At 46.0% G+C, this 14,239-nt stretch overlaps 2 protein-coding genes across 4 annotated transcripts in view; one reads left to right on the top strand and one right to left on the bottom strand.

Annotated features, from left to right (window-relative positions):
- Positions 1-2,376: 2,376 nt before the first annotated feature.
- COQ10A (coenzyme Q10A) lies at positions 2,377-6,501 on the top strand. Of its 2 annotated transcripts, none has more exons than XM_066258422.1 (5): positions 2,377-2,708; positions 3,246-3,392; positions 4,169-4,361; positions 4,590-4,691; positions 4,987-6,501. In XM_066258422.1, the coding sequence occupies exons 1-5, from the start codon at positions 2,575-2,577 to the stop codon at positions 5,152-5,154; spliced, it is 744 nt and encodes a 247-aa protein (XP_066114519.1). In that variant the 5' UTR covers positions 2,377-2,574; the 3' UTR covers positions 5,155-6,501. The 2 variants fall into 2 exon arrangements, with proteins under 2 accessions (XP_066114519.1, XP_066114520.1); XM_066258423.1 differs by lacking the exon at positions 2,377-2,708 and adding an exon at positions 2,759-2,892.
- Positions 6,502-7,225: 724 nt separating this feature from the next.
- Positions 7,226-14,239, bottom strand: part of CS (citrate synthase) — a 40,853-nt gene continuing 33,839 nt past the window's right edge. For both annotated transcript variants that reach the window (XM_066258420.1, XM_066258421.1), the window contains exons 7-11: positions 10,415-10,614; positions 9,759-9,888; positions 9,539-9,640; positions 9,127-9,336; positions 7,226-8,795 (exon numbers count right to left, since the gene is read on the bottom strand). In XM_066258420.1, the coding sequence (XP_066114517.1) occupies positions 8,625-8,795; positions 9,127-9,336; positions 9,539-9,640; positions 9,759-9,888; positions 10,415-10,614 (813 nt within the window). In that variant the 3' untranslated portion in view covers positions 7,226-8,624. The remainder of the gene's footprint in view (positions 8,796-9,126; positions 9,337-9,538; positions 9,641-9,758; positions 9,889-10,414; positions 10,615-14,239) is intronic.

Raw genomic sequence — 14,239 nt, 5'->3', positions numbered from 1 at the left:
ATGAGAAGCATCAACTCATAGTCGTAGCACCTAAGTTGTTCATTGATTGCTTTCTCATATGTGCCTAGATGGGGGGAGGCGAGAGGGGGCTCCAACTGAGCCAATGACCCATTGCTCAAGCCAGAGACCTTGGTTTCAAGCCAACAACCATGGGGTCATGTCTATGTTCAAGCTGGTGACCCTGCAATCAAGCCAGATGTGCCCCTCGCTCAAGCCAGCAACCTCGGGGTTTCACATCTGGGTCCTCAGCATCCAAGGCCAATGCTCTATCCACTGCACCACTCCCTGGTCACTCAGGTATCATCATTCTTTCTTTCTTTTTTTTTTTTTTTTGTATTTTTCTGAAGTTGGAAGCAGGGAGGCAGTCAGACTCCTACATGCGCCCAACTGAGATCCACCTGGCATGCCCACCAGGGGGTGATGCTCTGCCCATCTGGGGCGTTGCTCTGTTGCAACCAGCGCTATTCTAGCACCTGAGGCAGAGGCCACAGAGCCACCCCCAGCGCCTGGGCCACCTTTGCTCCAATGGAGCCCTGGCTGTGGGAGGGGAAGAGAGAGACAGAGAGGAAGGAGAGGGAGAGGGGTGGAGAAGCAGATGGGCGCTTCTTCTGTGTGCCCTGGCCGGGAATCGTACCTGGGAATCCTGCACGCCAGGCCGACACTCTACCACTGAGCCAACCGGTCAGGGCCAGTATCATCAGTCTTAAAATGTCTTTCCTGTACTCCATTGTGGGAGAATTTCAATGGCCCTTGCACCTCCTATTTTCAGTCTCTAGTCACTCATTTCTCTTCCCATTTTTTCTCTTTTGTTTTCCTCACTTTTATTTATTTATTTATTTATTTATTATTATTTTTTACAGAGACAGAGAGTGAGTCAGAGAGAGGGATAGACAGGGACAGACAGACAGGAACGGAGAGAGATGAGAAGCATCAATCATTAGTTTTTTATTGCGACATCTTAGTTGTTCATTGATTGCTTTCTCATATGTGCCTTGACCACAGGCCTTCAGCAAACCGAGTAACCCCTTGCTGGAGCCAGGGACCTTGGGTTCAAGCTGGTGAGCTTTTGCTCTAACCAGATGAGTCCGCGCTCAAGCTGGCGACCTCGGGGTCTTGAACCTGGCTTTTCTGCATCCCAGTCCGACGCTCTATCCACTGCGCCACCGCCTGGTCAGGCTTCCTCACTTTTTAAAAAATTGATTTTTAGATAAGAGGGGAGAGAGAGAAAGAGGGGCGAGAAGTGGGAAGTTTTCCCCACTTTTTTTTTTTTACAAGGACAGAGAGAGAGTCAGAGAGAGGGATAGATAGGGACAGACAGACAGGAACAGAGAAAGATGAGAAGCATCAATCATCAGTTTTTTGTTGCGACACCTTCGTTGTTCATTGATTGCTCTCTCATATGTGCCTTGACTGTGGGCCTTCAGCAGACCAAGTAACCCCTTGCTCGAGCCAGCGACCTTGGGTCCAAGCTGGTGAGCTTTGCTCAAACCAGATGAGCATGCGCTCAAGCTAGCGACCTCGGGGTCTCAAACCTGGGTCCTCCGGATCTCAGTCCAATACTCTATCCACTGTGCTAGCGCCTGGTCAGGCCCCACTTAAGAGCATTTTTTTTTTCTCCTTATATCATGATGGAAAGCAGTATACATAGTGACATTTCATTGCCTGGGTTCCCCCTGCCCATGAGATCTTACCCTTCACCAAATGAAAAGATGCTTCTCTTCCCTAGAAGTAAATTTGGTTCTTCCCACCTCGATTTCTTTGTATAAGGAGAGCCTGACCTGTAGTGGTACAGTGGATTAAACACCGACCTGGAATGCTGAGGTTCCCTGGTTGGAAACCCTGGTCTTGCGGGGTCAAGGAACATAAGAGAAGCAATTACTACAAGTTGATGCTTCTCAATCCTCAGCCCCCTTCTCTCTCTCACCTCTCTCTATAATCACTAAATAAAATCTTAAAAAATAAAAGAGAAAGGTATGTGAAATCTTAGCCCAGAGTTTGGAACGTTCGTTTCCTTTCTCAAAGATGTAAAAAGCACAGTGCTAAGCACTATGAAGACTACAAAGATTAATAGACTTTATCGAACTAACTATAAACAAAGCAAAAGATAATCTAATAGTAGATTATCTAATCTACTGTTGAAACGCCCACAAAATCGCCTTTGTGCTTATGTATCAGGTCCGTGACCCTAGACTGGCCAAAGAGTTTGCCAGACGACTTTGCACCACGGGGCTATCTCTGAATCTTTTCAAACACACACTCCAGTGCCCTTTCTCACCACAGGTGTGAAACTACATCTCCCGACAGGCCACGTTGTCCCCTTGCTTTCCTCCCTCTCCCGATCCCGAGCCATGGCAACCGCGTGACGTGGGGGTATTGGGAACTGCGGGAGCAGCGGTCGCGGCTTCAGTTCTAGCTCACTCAGCCACCCGGGAGGAAGCGAGGCGAGAGGAGCCGCAGCCCCGCGCCACCCAAGCGCTCCCTGAACCCACCCCACGCCCGCTTTCTGCCGCTCTTTCCCTGGAGGGAGGAGGACGCAGCAGGTGTCAGAGCCGAGGGTCAGGGAGGGTCGCGCGCATGGCCTCGGCGGGCGCGCGGCGGCTCCCAGTGCGGACGCGCGTGGCGGCCCAGCGCTGCTGCGGCCTCCCGCTCCGCCCGGGCGCGCGCCCGGCCCCGCCCCCGGGCCCTTCGCGACCGCCGCGACCAATGAGGTGAGAGGGAGGCCAGGGCAGCGGGTCGGGAGGAAAGGGGGTCGCTCCGGACCCAAAGTTCCGCTATGAAGGACTGTGACCCAGGGATACTAGCGCGGCCGGGGTTGGAGCAGTCATACCCGTGGTGCAGTATACAGCTTTCGAGAACACTTTTGCCAGCTATTCGCGAAGGGAAGTCCCCGGGGTGGGTTCCCAACCCGTTCTTGACCCTCACACATGCCAGGGCATAACGGGCTTGACATCCCGCGGCCTAGGATGCTTACTAGCTTTTAGCGGTAGCAGAGCCTGCAAAGTCAATTGGCAGTTCGCACGCACCCTTGCTTTCTCTCGTGTCCTCCCGCGGCACTGTCCTCGGTCGCCCTCGACCTTTCGCACTCGTGACTGCCTGGCCAGGGATCCTGGCGGGTTGAAGCAGGTGCTGGGGGAAAAGCTTGTCTGGACGACCTTCCTCTGGGATGCGGCCCTCTTCCCCTTAACCTGGCAATAGTTGAACACAAAAGAAACCTGACTTTGTGTCTCCTTTCCTTTCTGGCTTAGGTTGCTGATTTCCTACAGCCTCCTCTTGCCCCGGGCTGCCCAAATCTTGGCGTCTGAGGCTGCTTTACCTCCCAGGCGTTCCTTTATGGGCTTTGCTGCTCCCTTCACCAACAAGAGAAAAGCTTACTCCGAGCGTAGGATCATGGGGTGAGCATTCTCGTGTCCAGTATTCCTCACATTCCCTTTCCTTCCAAACAAATGACCATGTCCAGGGTAGAATGTAATGGTAGCAAGAATGGGCAGGGTTCATCCCTGGCTAGCTCTCCAGGCTTGATCACTTATCTTTACCCTCCCCTGCAAGCCTTCCAACCTAAGTTCCCCTTTCTTGGTTGCCTTGCATGTGCACTAGATGAAACATACCCAGAATTGGATAGTATCATAAAACGACAGGGTGTTATTTCTGTGCTGACCTAAGTATGTATTCTGAGCACAATATAAAATAGCTAACACTTATTGAACACTTGCTACTGGTAGCACTTAGGCTGCTCAGGTGTTTTACATAGATTTTCTCATTTGATCTAAAACAACAACAATAACAGTATAAATCAGGTACTGTTATTACCTCTGATTTGCAGATGAGAAAAGGGAGGCAAGGATAATGTGGCCAGGGCTACATTAGAAAGTTGTAGAGCTGGGATCTAAGTCCTTGTATGATTGACAACCTCTGTTCTTCCTAGATGAGCCCTCTTAAGATAAAAAGAGATCCTAAATGCAAAAGCATTTTGTAAACTGTGAAAACATTAACATTATGATAATTTGACCATTTGTTTTTGGAAAGTCATTCATTCAGGCTTATTTGGGATCTCTAGTTCCTGAGTATTCATGGTTAGAGGGCCAACCTGGGTGGGTGGGGCATGCACTCAGGGCAAGGAGGAGCTTGAACCAGCTGGGAGTTCCTTGGCCTTTCTGATTCCTGCCCCTAGGTACTCAATGCAGGAGATGTTCGAAGTGGTATCCAATGTCCAGGAGTACTGTGAGTTTGTGCCCTGGTGTAAGAAGTCTTTGGTGGTATCCAGCCGCAAAGGTCACCTGAAGGCTCAGTTGGAGGTTGGCTTTCCACCTGTCGTGGAACGTTATACCTCTGCTGTTTCCATGGTCAAACCTCATATGGTCAAGGTGAGGCCTTTCTGGGACAGATTAATCAGGCAGTTTTTTCTATGTTCTCTAGCATTTTTACATTTAAGGACTACTTTGGCCTCCTTTGTAATGATTTTATGTCCATGTGTCAAATACTTCCCTAATAAAATATTAGAAGGAAAAGAACTTTCAGTCCTTTCTTATAGCCTTCTATATCTTTTGACTTTATTTCATTGTATGTTTAACTACCTGACTGCCCTATTCTAGGCTGTTTGCACCGATGGCAAGCTCTTCAACCACTTAGAGACCATTTGGCGATTTAGCCCCGGTATTCCAGCCTACCCCCGAACTTGCACTGTGGACTTTTCGGTGAGTCAGGAGCCTATAACACAAGCTACAATGGGTGTGGGGCAGAGCTGAGATACTGTGACAGCTATTGTTTATGTATAGCTAGCACTTAGTTAGCACTTTCCAAATCAATGATACTTTCCACAGGTTTGCCTTTTATAAAACTTGAACATTATGCTCAGTCCTAAGTTAGGGCTTTTGAGGGGCTCTAAGGAATTGGAAGGGGAGGGGAAGAAAAGGCACTGAATAGTATCCTTGGATTTAGCCAAGGTCTATCCAACATGATCTTGAGTTTCTGTCTCTTACCCATTCCCAGATTTCCTTTGAATTTCGTTCTCTGCTGCACTCCCAGCTGGCCACCATGTTTTTTGATGAGGTTGTCAAACAGAATGTCGCTGCCTTCGAGCGCCGGGCAGGCAACAAGTTTGGTCCAGAAACAGCCATCCCCCGTGAACTGATGTTCCATGAAGTGCACCAGACTTGAGGCCAGATAGTTTCTTAGCTTCTCCTCTCCTTCCACCCAATTCTCTATTTCATTTGGCTCCTGCTCCAATCTAAGAGAAGAGTCTGTGTTCACAATACTGTTTTCTCTCAATTTTCCAGAAATTGGGCTCTTAAGTTGGCTAGAAATGCTGGGGGAAAGAAAAGGCAGGGAGGTATCCAAAGGACACATGCTTAGGAAATGGTCAGGCTCATCTTTAGAGCCCTATATATACACGATACCTGCAGCCTTCTCACACTGAGTTATAAGTAGAACTATATGGTTATCTCTGAGCCCTGTGTCAAGGTACCTTAGTTTGACCAGGAAAATTAACTTTTTTTTTAACATATTGATTTTAGAGGGAGGGGGAAAGAAGCAGCTATTTGTTGTTCCATCTATTTATTCATTCACTGGTTGATTTTAAAATTTTATTTATTGATTTTAGAGAAAGGAGAGAAAAAGGGGTAGGACGGAAAGCATCAACTTGTAGTAGTTCCTCTTTTTTTTTTTTTTTAGGACACAGGCGAGACAGACACAGAACAGACAGGGAGAGAGATAAGCATCAGCTTGTTGCTGCACTTTAGTTGTTCATTGATGGCCTTCTCATCTGTGCCTTGACCAGGGGGCTACAGCTGAGCTAGCGACCTTGGGCTCAAGCCAGCAACCATGGAGTCATGTCTATGATCCCATGCTCAAGCTAGTGACCCTGCTGGTAAGCCCATACTCAAGCCAGATGAGATGGAGCTCAAGGCGACCTTGGGGTTTCTAGCCTGGGTGTTCAGTGTCCCAGGTCCATGCTCTATTTACTGTGTCACCGCCTGGTCAGGCAGTAGTTGCTTCTGGTATGTACCTTGACTAGCAAAGCCCAGGGTTTCAAACTAGTGACCTCAGCATTCCAGGTTGATGCTTTATCCACTGTGCCACCATAGGTCAGGCTCATTGATTGATTCTTGTTATATGCCCTAACCAAGAATCCAACCTGCAACCTTAGTGTTTCGGGATGATGCTCTAACCAACTAAGCTACCCAGCCAGGGAAAATTTTTTCTTAAAAGATTAAATAAATGGAGTTTTGTGTTTTGGTTTTTTTTTTTTTTTTTTGGACACAGAGGAACTGAATGGTCAATTAGCTTTGCTTGCCGGAAATGCCAGAGATCTGGCCACAGCTTGAAACCCACATGACCTCACTTTAAGAGTATTTCCATGCTAGTGGAGAGCCTGGGGCTTTCTTATCATCCTCACTGGGCAAGGAGAAAAAAAAGCACTGAACAGAGTTGTACTCTTGGGTTGTACCTTATTCTTCCACTTGGCCTGAGTTTTTATAAAATTTTAATAAATTGTGATAGTGTGAATTTGGCTTTTTTATATTGTTTCTTGGGAGAATAATATAGATACAGCAGAGAAAAAACTTATGGCTTTCTTCCTAGGGAAGTGAAGGTGCAAGAAGGCCTCTTGAACACAGTGTCCCTGCTAACTATAGTAGTACATTCTACAAGCCAGGACTCACTCCCTTGCCTATTAATAGACTTTTTCAGAAGGTCAGTTGTAGCAGGAGTCTCAAGAAAGAATAATCTGGTCTCAGACCTCCTATATAACTGATGCCCTCAGGACCACCTCTTATTTTATGGGCCTTCTTAAGGGAGGTTACAAAGAAAAACAGGCATTCTATTAAATACCAGAGTACTCCAGTGGTTCCCCCATCCTGAGCTAGCCATCCTACCCCTATTTATCCCTGGTATATTTTGTTCTTTTCACACAGTGGGCTGGACCAGTTTCCTTGGATTAATCACATCAGCAGTTGTGAGGTCTCAGCTATAGTCCTTCAGTGCTCCTACCTTACAAAATCAGAAAGGGTGGGGACTAAAAATCAAGGACTTCTAACCTTGAGGAAAGACAAAAAGTCTCTTTTGGAATTCTTACAGGGAGCTTGACTTTCAATCAGGGTAAAAAAGGCCAAACCTAACTAAAATTAAACAGATATACATAACTTATATCCCATTAAGTCCAGGATCTTGCCAGCCAGATTCCTTACCTCATAATAAATTCCTCCAGGCCTTATTTAATAATAGGCTCAAGCACTGTTAATAAAAACATTTATTTTGCATTTTATACAGAACAATCTGAAGTCTGCATCATAACTTGACAAGTTACCCAGGAGTTTATAGACAGTGTGTCCATCTCAACAGCATGGTTCTGGTGATGAGGGACCCACACAAACAGGCAGGAGTCGTGAGGGAGGAAAGGGGCACAGCAGGAGTGTATTTCAATCCTTTCTTAAAGAAAAGGCAGTAGAGCATTCTGAGTCACTGAAACCTGTGCTTCTAAAACAAACACTGTACTATGAGCTCTTTAGGGATGGGGCAGGCACTATAAGGACCTTGATAAATATGAGGATATTTTCTTGTGGACAAGGATGAGGAGGGAGGTTTACTATTTTTAATACCCTCAGCCCTAGGACTCGATATTCAAAGGAGACCATGTCCAAACTTAAATAATTTTCCTGCTCAGAGGAAGGTGCTAGTATATCCCTGGGACCAGACCATGAAGATGTTATGCTGGTCATTCCCAAGTCTCTATTCTATGGCCCACAACATACTAAAATAAATGCAAAAAAAAGACCAGAGGGTAATGGTGAAAAAGCTTAGTTTATGTTAAGCATTGATAAAACCAAATGACTGGGAAAGACCATATATCAAACTGCTTTATACAACCCCCAGTGAAAGAGGCCTCCAGTAGGAACCAAGAGGGGAAGGGCCAGAGTATCCTCAGCTTGAGGGATAGCACATATAGAAAACCTGAAAGTAGTATTATTGTAGTGGGAAACAGAACATTTCCACATTTTAATTTTTACGGGATAATTTTAAAAAGAGAAATAAACATCAAACACTGGTGCCATCAATAACAAATGCCATGGCCTTTCTGGTCACCTGGTAGCATTAAAAAAATGTTCAAAGCATGTCCAGCTAACCAATAGGTCTTGCTAGGAAGTGTGCGCACATAGGAGAGGAAAACGGCTTGGTACAGCTGACAATCCAGCACGATTCCTATGAAACAGAAGGGGCAGAGTCCTCGTTTGCTAGCCTGTGCAGGGCTGGGCAGGGTAGAACCAAAAGCTCCGAAGTGACTGCAAATTCTCTGCTATCAGCTTTGACCCAGGGAAAGAGGAGCCAAATTCTCACTCTGGAGATGGTGGTGAGTGGGGGGAGGGGCCAGATCTAGCCCACACCACATGCATTAGTCCTGGTCATCCTACTGTTGGTGACCAACTCATACCAGGCAGGGGAAAGGAGCTGGTTAGGAAAAAAGGGGTCACTCTTCATCGTTTAAAGGCTTAATTTATATTTAACCTCAAGCTTATTATCAGTGCCTCAGATGCAATTTAATCTTGTCTTTAAAAGCCCCCTGAAACAGAACCAAAGTATACTTTTTTAAAGCTCCCTCACTTCTGGTAGTTAGTATCCTCAAGTCTTCAGTTTTATCCTGACTTAGAGTCCACAAACTTCATCAGACCATCCGTGCTCATGGACTTGGGCCTCTCTAGAGGAAAGCCTAGGGCTCGGCTCCAGATGAGCTGTGCCAGTACACCCAATGCTCGTGATACCCCAAAAAGGACTGTGTAGTAATTCATCTCCGTCATGCCATAGTACTGTAAGGTAAAAGAGAAAAATGTTTTTGTTAAAGGCTCAGAGGTAGTGGCATATACAAATCCAAGGTTACCGAAACTTTAATTCCATCCGCCTTAAACAGAAATGACACCGGGGAAAAAAAATGACACTGGGAAAAGTATAGCAATTGGGTTTCTGGGAAAAAAAAAAGGCACCCCTTTCCTCTTGCCTGCACTTCTCCAACTATAGGCAACTTTATCAAGAAGGTAAGGAAAGAGAAGAGTCCCTATTCTGACCAGGGAGCTGCTTTTGTGCATGGTACAGAACAGCAGTGTTTGGTACAAAGTAAAGAGAAGGGAAGGGAGGACTCACCTGGAGCAGCACCCCACTGTGAGCATCTACATTGGGCCAAGGATTCTTGGCCTTGCCCTGCTCTAAGAGGACATTGGGCACAATCTTGTACAGCTGAGCGACCAGCTTAAACATGGGGTCCTGAGGCAGGTGTTTCAGAGCAAACTCTCGCTGACATGTATATCGTGGATCTGTCTTCCTTAGTACTGCATGGCCATAGCCTGGGACAACCTATAAAGAGTGAGGGGGGAAAGCCAGTTGTATTCTCAGTCAGAAATTCTGTCTCTTCTAAACTCTTGCGGGTAGACAAATGGAGGAGGGGAAACCCCTCTAATTTAGGGACCTCTTCTCATTCTTTTCTCTTTAATTCTTCCAAATTGCAGAACCTGGATCTTGGCTTCTTTCCTATTGCTAAGCATCTCTCTCTGCTTACCCGTCCTGAGTTGAGTGTGTTCCATATGTAGTCTCGTAACTTCTCATCTGATACATCTTTGCCAACTTCCTTTTGTAGTTGCGTCAGCCAAACAAGCACTTCCTGTGGGTAACGTGTGGGGAATAAAAGAGTGTCAATACATATGCCAAGGAGAATACTAAGATCAGAAACAAAAGCATGGGAGTAAAAAAGCCATGGAGCAGTAAAAGAACGGCCTTACCTGATTTGCCAGTCCGTGCAGGGGTCCTGCCAGCCCGTTCATGGCTGCTGCAAAAGACAGATAAGGGTCTGAAAGGGCACTGCCCACCAAGTGGCTGGTATGGGCACTTACATTGCCACCTTCATGGTCACTGTGGGGAAACAAAAAACAAGAATCAAGGCCAAGAGAAAGAGGAGCAAACACGGGCAGATATTGTTCTCTTGTCACATACTAGCCTGGTTATGGGCCCACACCAGCCTATAGCCAGTTATTCATAAGGTCTTGTAAGAGATGTCCCAGTCTCATTACCAGCCTTTGCTCACTAATCCAGGGCTGGAGAGGCTACTGGTTGATGATGCCTGTGTGCCAAGCTCCCTGACTCTCACTCAAGCTTCATAAGCAATGGCCAGAAGAGGGAGCCCCTAGAAAGCTAAAGGAAAACCTAATGTGAGCAGCTGATGCCTTTCCCAGCTAGAAGCACTAACTTGTTCTTGATGTGGTTATAACTTCCCTATACCCCTTGACCTTTACTAGATCCCTTACTTATCTTGTATCATCCCTTATGCCATTTTCCATTGCCTTGCTGTCTACCACCTGTTCCCAGAAGATGAGACAGTTAAGGAGCTTTTCTTAAAATTTCCCACCAATCCAAACTATGGGTGCTGGGTCTAGCTCACCTGTGGATGGTGAGGTACAAGCGCATGAGCTCAGTAAACTGAGCATCGGTATAGCCTAACATGTTGGTGAAATTGTGGGACCAGTCCAGCTTAGAGTCAATGGCCCCAATACTGCTGCCCTCCCGGTACAGATTTCGGTAGATCTTTGCGGCAACACAAGGTAGTTTTGCGATCAGATCCATACAGTCTTCGTAAATCAACTAAAGGGGATAAAATGAAAATTGAGGAAAAAAATAATCAACAAATAATTAGGCAGGGATGCTACTGTCCTCCATGGACCAGGCTATTTGGGTTGATGGTTATATATTGAATGCTTTCCTATGGAGCATAACAACAAAAACCATTTAACTAAATAATTATTATGACCCAGGCACTACACTAGATGATTTATTCATACTATCCCAGGTACAGTAAAACATTATTCCCAATGTTTACAATTCTACAAAGTATACAATGACCTCCATTTTACAGATCAGGGAAATGAAGCTCAGAGCATTTAGTTAAATCCAAAGTCAGATTGTAAACCCTTAAGTGTTTAATCATGATCTTTCCTGCAACGTGATTTTTTGCTCAATGAATGTGGTAAGACGCTAGGTTTTTTTTTTTATTTAACTTTTTTTAGATTTTATTTGACTTTTAGAGAGAGGAGAATGAAAGAGAGGAAAAGAGAGAAAGAGGGAGGAGAAACAGAATTCATCAACTCATAGTAGTTGCTTCCTGTATGTGCCTTGACCAGGCAAGCCTGGGGGGTTTTGAACTGGTGACCTCAGTGTTCCAGGTCAACGCTTCATCCACTGCACCACCACAGATCAGGCACTAGGTTTTCTTTAAAATTAATTAATTTTTTTTTTTTTTTGTATTTTTCCAAAGCTGGAAATGGAGAGGCAGTCAGACAGACTCCCGCATGCGCCTGACCGAGATCCAGCAGGCATGCCCACAAGGGGGTGCCGCTCCGTTGCAACCGGAGCCATTCTAGCACCTGAGGTAGAGGCCATGGAGCCATCCTCAGCGCCTGGGCCAACTTTGCTCCAATGGAGCCTTGGCTGCAGGAGGGGAAGAGACAGACAGAGAGGAAGGAGAGGGGGCGGGGTGGAGAAGCAGATGGGTGCTTCTCCGGTGCCCTGGCTGGGAATCGAACCCGGGACACCTGCACGCCAGGCTGATGCTCTACCACTGAGCCAACCGGCCAGGGCCAAAATTAATTTATTTTATCCTTTAATTAATTTGCTTTTTTAGACAGAGAGAAAAGCAGAAGAGGGGGAGAGAGACATCGATTTATTGTTCCATTTATTTATGCATTCACTGGGTGATTCTTGTACATGCCCTGAAGGATTGAATGGGCAACCTCTGTGCTTCAGGATGATGCTCTAAGTAACAACTATCTGGCCAGGGAAATTTTTTTTTTAAGCAAGCCTATTTGATAATTTTGTTGTTCATTTACTATTTATTTACTGAGAGAGACAGATGAGAAGCATCAACTCATAGTTGTGGCACATTAGTTGTTCATTGATTGCTTCTCATATGTGTCTTGACCAGAGGGCTCCAATTGAGCCTTCAACCTTGGGCTTCAAGCCAGCAACCATAGGGTCATGTCTACGATCCCATACTCAAACTGGTGACCCCATGCTCAAGCCAGATGTGCCTGCACTCAAGCCGGTGACCTTGGGGTTTCGAACCTGGGTCCTCAGTGTCCCAGGCCAACACTCTATTCACTGTGCCACCACCTGGTCAGGTTTAACTCATTGATTTTTTCAGAGAGAGAAAAACATCAATTTGTTCCGCTTATTTATGCATTAATTGGTTGACTCTTGTATGTGTACTGACCAGGGGATTGAACCCACAACCTGGGTGTAAAAGACAAAGCTCTAACTTACCTGACCTGTGATGGTGCAGTGGATGAAGCATTGACCTAGAATAATGAGGTTGCTGGTTTAAACCCTGGGTTTGCCAGGTCAAGGCACATATAAGAAACCCCATGCCCCTCCCCTTTCTCTCCATCCTCTCTCTAAAGTCAATAAATAAAATCTTAAAAAAAAAAAAAAAAAAGACAAGGCTCTATCTAATCAACTGAGCTACTGGCCAGCGCACTTGCTCAACTTTTATCTTCTCAAAGGGATTTCTTTCTTCTTTCTTAAGTGAGAAGCAAGGAGGCAGAGAGTCAGACTCCCACATGTGCCCGAACTGGATGCACCCAGCAAGCCCCCTATGGAACCACTGCTCCACTGCTCAGCAACTGAGCTATTTTAGCACATGAGGTGAAGCCATGGAGCTATCCTCAGTGCCTGGGGCCAACTTGCTCCAACTAAGCCATGGCTGCAGGACCGGAAGAGAGAGAAAGGAGAGGGGAAGGGGTAGAGAAGTAGATAATCACTTCTCTTGTGTCCTGACCGGGAATTGAACCCAGGACATCCACAACCGGGAAGACGCTCTGTCACTGAAACAACCTAGTCAGAGCTCAGAAGGATTTTAAGTTCCTTTAGGGAAGAAACACGGTTTTAGTCTTGATTTTTAAAGACTTTTAAAGATTTGCCCTGACCTATAGTGGTGCAATAGATAAAGCATTGACCTGGAATGTTGAGGTTGCCAGTGTGAAACCCTGTTCAAGACACATATGAGAATCAACTACTATAAGTTGATGCTTCCTGCCCTCCCCCCCAGTAATAATAAAAGCCTGACCTGTAGTGGTGCAGTGGATAGGGCAATGACCTGGAATGCTGAGGTTGCCAGTTTAAGACCCCAGGCTTGTCTGGTCAAGGCACATATAAGAAGCAACTGTGAATTGATGGTTCCCGCCCGTTCCTCCCTCCTGGCTTTCTCTCTCCCCTCTCTAAAATTAATAAATAAAATCTTTAAAAAATAACTTTTAAAGGTTCTGCTTTTGCCTGGCCTGTGGTGGTGTAGTGGATAGAGCGTTGCCCTAGAACACTTAGGTTGCTGGTTTGAAACCCTGGGCTTGCCTGGTCAAGGCACATATAACAAAGCCAACCAAAGTAAAGTAACTATGAGTTAATACCTCTTGTTCTTTCCCCTCTACTCTTTCTGTAAAATCAATAAGTAAAATCTTAAAAAATAATTATTTCATCCACAGTTCCTTATACTTAAAAAGCATGGAATAGCCTGACCAGGTGGTGGCACAGTGGACGGAGCGTTGAACTGGGATGCGGAGGACCCGGGTTCAAGACCCCGAGGTTGCCAGCTTGAGCACGGGCTCATCTGGTTTGAGCAAAGCTCACCAGCTTGGACCCAAGGTCGCTGGCTCGAGCAAGGGGTTACTCAGTCTGCTGAAGGCCCGCAGTCAAGGCACATATGAGAAATCAATCAATGTACAACTAAGGAACCGCAATGAAGAATTGATGTTTCTCATCTCTCTCCCTTCCTGTCTGTCTGTCCCTCTCCTCTGACTCTCACTGTCTCTCCCAACAACAAAAAAAACCAAAACCCCCCCCCAAAAAAGCATGGAATAAATATTTGCTGGTTGATATTACCTAGTGCTAGCCTATGAAACTAAACTAACTGGGTTAAAAGCTCTTACAAGAAGTGATTGCTTGCCTGACCTGTGGTGGCACAGTGGATAAAGCGTTAACCTGGAATGCGGGGTCACTGGTTCAAAACCCTGGGCTTGTCCAGTCAAGGCACCTATGGGATTGATGCTTCCTGCTGCTCTCCCCCTTCTCTCTCTCTCTCTCTCTCTCTCTCTCTCTCTACCTCCCCTCTCTATAATGAATAAATAAAATCTTTAAAAAAACCAAAAAAAAACCCAAACAAAAAAACCCAAGGTTACCAGCTTGAGCACGGGCTCATCTGGTTTGAGCAAGGTTCACCAGC

Source organism: Saccopteryx bilineata, chromosome 2 (assembly GCF_036850765.1).
Source record: "Saccopteryx bilineata isolate mSacBil1 chromosome 2, mSacBil1_pri_phased_curated, whole genome shotgun sequence".
NCBI classification, from domain to species: domain Eukaryota; kingdom Metazoa; phylum Chordata; class Mammalia; order Chiroptera; family Emballonuridae; genus Saccopteryx; species Saccopteryx bilineata.
Note: the sequence above shows the minus strand (reverse complement) of the source record. Positions and strands in the feature narration are given on the sequence as shown.

Bases quoted from the DNA above. Each gene is read 5' to 3' on its own strand.
- COQ10A (XM_066258422.1), top strand. From the start codon at position 2,575: ATGGCCTCGGCGGGCGCGCGGCGGCTCCCAGTGCGGACGCGCGTGGCG. The intron at 2,709-3,245 runs GTGAGAGGGAGG...TTTCTGGCTTAG, and splicing joins CGACCGCCGCGACCAATGAG to GTTGCTGATTTCCTACAGCC. The intron at 4,692-4,986 runs GTGAGTCAGGAG...ACCCATTCCCAG, and splicing joins CTTGCACTGTGGACTTTTCG to ATTTCCTTTGAATTTCGTTC.